Raw genomic sequence first — 5,823 nt, forward strand, 5'->3', positions numbered from 1 at the left:
TTATAATTTTCAGTTATATCAGGATAAAGATATTTATTCGTAGCATCTCAAGAGCGGAGTATAACATTCTTTCCCAAGTGAATGTTTGCCTACATTTACTTAAATATTTCACTCATTGATTCAGTCCCATTTTACGTCAAGAATCGTTCACTTTAAAACATTTGGCAGTACTTTCATCACAATTGCAGTCAAAGTAGAATATAAACTCGTGGCAATATTATAATTGTGTGTGTCAGAGAGAGACAGAGACAGACAGACATACTGACTGACAGACAGAGGAAGTGAGATAATAGAAATAAAATAGTGATAAAGCCAATTTAGTGTCTTCGATCAAATATGTTTATTGATGTAGTATGTACAAATACTGCTAATCTAGTAATCGAGATATGGAGTCATATTCCTTTCGCTCTCTTGTCAGTCCTTGGATCATTTTGTTTGTCTTAATATCTGTAAAAAGGAACAAATTTAGAGCATTTTCGCAAGCTCACTTGCCCAAACAATACAATATTGATAAAATATTGATATTCATCTTGACGAAACGACGTTATGGCTACTTCGAATTGTAAGCACAAAGACATGTAATGAGTCAGTAGAAATGAAGTGGATAAGCTAATGGTTAAATTGTAAAAATGTCGTCATACCGTAACATGTAACAGACTTATCAAGGATGACTAATATTTATTCTTACTTTTTATGGTGTCTACTGTAACCGTAATCAAACTTAGGAAAGTGGTGTCCAAATCCCCAGTTGTATCCCCTGAGTACACCACCTAAGTACGATCCGTATCCACCATATCCACCAGCTAATCCAAAGCCGTATCCACCTAATCCACCATATAATCCATATCCTCCATATCCACCATGTCCAGGATACCATCCATATCCACCATATCCAGGATGCCATCCATAGCCACCATATCCGCCGTTGCCACCATAACCTCCATATCCACCATAACTGCCATATCCGCCACCAAACGGATAGGTAGCAATGGCAGCACCTACTAAGCAGGCTACAAGAACAATTACGGCCTTCATTTTCCTCTGCAAAATGAAATGTAAGTTCACAAAATAACAGTTAGCGTTTAATGTTTTGTATGGGAGCGTAGTTTAGACGGTAAACAGAAAGCAAGTTGATGTTACATTTTCTGACATTTTCAATGAATAAAGACCGGGCGTGAATGCATATTATTTGAATTGTACGGTGGTGACAAATGTTTCAATTGTACACTAGAAACGAGAAAATAAATACAGTTTTAATTTTGAAGATTAGGCTCTCGCTCATACGGGATTTCACTGGCAACCTTTGATTTGTAAACAAAGTACATCCTATACCGTCTCCAGATTGCAAAATATATACGTTCCAAGTTTAGGAGTGGCGCTTTAGGGCGATTGACTGTGCAACGTCTTATGGAAACACACATTCATATCCAGATTTGTAATACTGTGATGCTTGAAAGTAATTGTGTGAGCTGTTCGTATACATTATCTTGAAAAAGGAATAAAGGCGATGGTTGCGAAAGGCCGTATGACCTTTATATGGAAACTTAATGGCGTTTTCAAAAGTGACTTACACTGACAACAATGATTCAGTTTTATTCTATGTTCTATCTTACGATACATAAACTCTAAACATGGCGTAAAAGAGAGTAGATTCACCTGACAGTGAATTGTTATTTTGTGTGACGCAGTGTAATAACTTAGATCAAACCATGGAAAGGTCCACTATGTGAATGATTGCCACAACGTTTCGTGATGTTAGGCAGTATGAAGAATGATACCCAAGTGGACAATAAAATAATTTTCAAACCGGATATTTAAATAAAACATGATTTGGATTTAGGATCACTTTTTTCGGTTCGGTTCTATGAGTAATATATTTTAGATCATCTATTTGTCTATACATGAAATTAAAACAAATTAATTAATTGTAAAGATTGGTTGTCATATATACGCATGTATATCTCTTAAAGACAATATGGTTATACATATATTACCGATAATGTGGTTCTTCTTGTAGAACATATTGTTTTCGTTACAAAATTAAACTGTTTCGCAGTTAGCTGGTATGTAAAATTGATATACTACCAAAATTAGAGACCCTTTGTATGATCCCCCAAAAAGACTTGAATGCTGCTAATAGAGAAAAAACAAAAATAGGAGAGCATGAATATAACTGAAACGTATCTTGCGTCCAGAAATGATAATTCAAATGTATACAAGCTCATGTCTCCACATTCGGAAATTGTAAGCATGGCATAAGTTAAAAGAACCATGCGTGATGTATAGGTTATTAACGAACGATAATTTCTATGTCGCATACAATCACTTACCTGGATGACAACAATGTCAAGCAAATTTTGAAGTAGGATCAGAAATTGTGACACCAGTCTGGTAAATGCCTGTGCTGAATCGTCGAATATCCAGTCCTTTTATATCCGTGAGGACCTTATTTTGCATGCATGTTAACTTAAGTAAACACGATGATTGATAGTTAATACATTCAGCAAATTAAATAATTGATGACTAAGAAATACCAGAAACGTATTTTGTTTATGTTGTTTAATTGTATGGATGTAAATTTCCGTTTGCAATGCAGACATGTTTGCTTTTACAATTATGAAAAAATAATCCATGTGATGGATTTGATAAATCATTTTTTATGCATTTTCCACTTAATATTTTCAAGCAACATTTTGACAAATTTAATTCATACAATGTCTCGATCTATCATGAAGAATTTCCAAAATATAATATATTTGAATTCTATATACTTTATTTAAAATTACATTTGTCAGTAGATTGTACCTGTTAAGCACTGTCTATTAAATTGTCGTGTCGCCTAACAGTGTTACGTTGGGGCATGTTAATGTTGGTACCTCTCTTCCATATATGTAAAACGTTTCTTAAATTGGTAATATTATTTTCTTTCAGCGGTCACATTCCAAGCAAACTTAGTAAAGTAAACACCAATGAGAGAAAAATGTTCGTTTAGAGGTGTAAAGATCATGCACACGCTTCTTGAAAATAATTTTCAAAATCTTATTTCAAAGTACCAGGTAAGGCATTCAATTTTGTCTGAATAATTCTACACGTACGATATGATTCCATTTGTAAGCGGATTGTTTTTTTATTGTGTGGATACATGAACATTGATTGTGTTAATAGTGAAAATATACTGTTCTTTTCCTATTGATTGATTGTGTTAATAGTGAAAATATACTGTTCTTTTCCTATTGATTGATTGTGTTAATAGTGAAAAAATACTGTTCTTAGGGCCGAGAGAAAACCAGTCCTATTGGTCGATTGATGAATCATCGCAGCATATTACAGATCTGTGTCCTATGAATGATTAGAACCAATCAGAATAAACCAGATATTAAATCATTTATGTATATAATACAATTATTGCATAAATTGTGATCATACGTTTGATATATTGCAAGTAGATGTAGGAAGCGTAGAACCTGCATGATTTTGCTCTGACCAGTTGTTTATTATGACTCAAAGTATACTCTACTTAGAAAGCATGTGATCTAGTTTTGATCATCACGATATTACATGATGTAATAATAATTTCTATCAAAGTGTTGTATTTATTCCATGATTATGGATCGATTATTGTCCTTGTAGTTTGGCTCCGATGCAACACTTTATTTAAATAACGTAAACCTTTATTGGCGGATTAGTTCATCGTAATACTTGATACAAATAGCTTGTGGTAAATCATAATCAACTCATTTCGTAAAAACATATCACATGTACACTCATCTAGAATACGCTTTATACAAAATGCGAATAGACTATTACTCCTGATGCCATGCTATCACTAAACAATGGTAACACAGTGTGTACCGATGGTACCTATCTTAGTGTTGGAGAGACACCTCCGAATCTGGCACTCTTCATTTCAAATTCACACAGTGAATGGTATTTTATTCTTCCAAACTTTTAAAAGCAAACATGTGTCGAAATGTGAGTAAAGAAAGCTAAACTAAAACAAAACAATAAAACAACTCTCCCAACTGTGGTGTACAATTTTTTTTAACATGGAATCACAAAAAGCTTGTCAAATCCAAAGTATTAAAAGTTTGTTTTGTCTTGGGTAGGTCTTCGAATAATTCAGCTTCGTAAATCAATATTTTTAGTGAACAAGGATGAACTCTGAGCCCATTGTTTTGGAGTTCACTTTTTAATTAACACGTATCACGTGTACTTTTTGTAATACAAAAATGGGTACCTTATACTGTACCTATCACTCCTATGACCTTTCATGAATATTATACTTATTTGTGAAAGGTGTGTTTATGATCAATAATTAACCACGCTCTTCTTGAAACGGCACATTTTTGTCTCATAGTTAATTCCCCGTTGGTGGTTCTCCTGCTCCGCCCACTTTATTGTTTTAATAACTATATGCTATTGTAATGTCTTTCACTGTAGTCTTGTATTCAAACCTTCCTCTTGAACATTTAAACGCGGATATTAATTGATGTGTTGCTTTTTGAATTCTGACGTTGAGGCCATATTCGTGCAAACAATGAACCTGTGTCACTATAGTATTATTATGTAACCACATATCTTCGTTATCTGCAATGAATACCAACTAGTTAACAAATCTTTTAGAGTATCAATCTTATGCTCGGTAAACCCCCTCCTGCCTTGATTTGGTCGTCATTCGAGATTCAGTACGGCTATATTTCAGCGGCCACGTGTTCTACTTATAGCGCGAACGCTAATGCAACTATCGCTATTACTTCAACCTTAACTCAGCTACTACTGCAAAGAATGTATAAGTAAATGTAGGCAACACATGCACTTGGGAAAGAATGTTATACTCCGCTCTTGTGATGCTACGAATAAATATCTTTATCCTGATATAGCTGAAAATTATAAACATGTTTTAAAACACTTTAAATTTCACGTATATCCATGCATAAAAGCACTCCAATTAATGGAACTTTGAAAATCTAGTGAGCTTTTTAGCAAAAAACGCCATCGCAAGGACCAGATTTTAATGAGACTTAAACGACACTTGCAGTGTTGACACATCGATGGCCAATGTAAGGCTGAATTTTCCCTAAGTAGGAAACATTGTCAAATGAAAACTAAACGAATTAAACTGGGTTCAGCAGTTGTTTAATATCAATCATAACTGTTACAAATAGATCTGATTTCGAATCACATGGGTTCACTTAAATGCAGTGCTCATTTAAATGTACTATTGGTCCGCCATGTCAGTTATTACAATATTAGTGTACATTGATTTATAAATTACAACGATTCTGATATTAAGTTTTACGAGTTCAACAGAAGAAAATCCCATAACGTAAGATTTAAACCAAAACAAATACTTTATCACACATCGGCATCTTTTTGTCTTGTTATTTTTGTATATATTACGTATGTTGCGTTAATGATATAAAACCAGATGTATACATTTTTCATTAAAAGTAAGCGAGGCACGCCGAGTTTCCTTTTAATGAAAATGCTATACAACGAATAGTATATCATTAATACAGCATACATAGTATACTTATATTTTATTTATATCACATAGAAATGGATATATTTTCCCAATGAATATAGTTCAGATTTACTAAATTCAAACGTGTATTGACCGAGTGAATGAACTCCGTACATCCTTGCCTAGTGTGGGTTGCTACAAAATGCAGTTGTATGCCTTTTGTGGCTATTCACGATCACCTTGCATATTTCTTACTTGATTCTTTTCTCATTTGAGTCTCTAATTTTCTTCACATTGATTAACTCAACATAATATAAACTTATGATTTAAACTTGAAAGATTGATTCAGTGAAGTTAGT

The 5,823-nt window shown here is 33.6% G+C and overlaps 1 protein-coding gene across 1 annotated transcript; it reads right to left on the reverse strand.

The window, feature by feature from the left end:
* Positions 1–316: 316 nt before the first annotated feature.
* Positions 317–1,091, reverse strand: LOC149770938 (uncharacterized). Its single transcript, XM_089948969.1, has 2 exons — positions 689–1,091; positions 317–447 (listed from the first exon to the last, which is right to left on the reverse strand). Exons 1-2 carry the CDS (start codon positions 1,033–1,035, stop codon positions 441–443), a joined length of 354 nt encoding a protein of 117 aa, XP_089805095.1. The 5' UTR covers positions 1,036–1,091; the 3' UTR covers positions 317–440.
* Between the last annotated feature and the right edge of the window lie 4,732 nt (positions 1,092–5,823).

The sequence above is a fragment of the Sinohyriopsis cumingii genome, unplaced genomic scaffold, assembly GCF_028554795.1.
Source record: "Sinohyriopsis cumingii isolate HCF-2022 unplaced genomic scaffold, ASM2855479v2 utg002203l, whole genome shotgun sequence".
NCBI classification, from domain to species: domain Eukaryota; kingdom Metazoa; phylum Mollusca; class Bivalvia; order Unionida; family Unionidae; genus Sinohyriopsis; species Sinohyriopsis cumingii.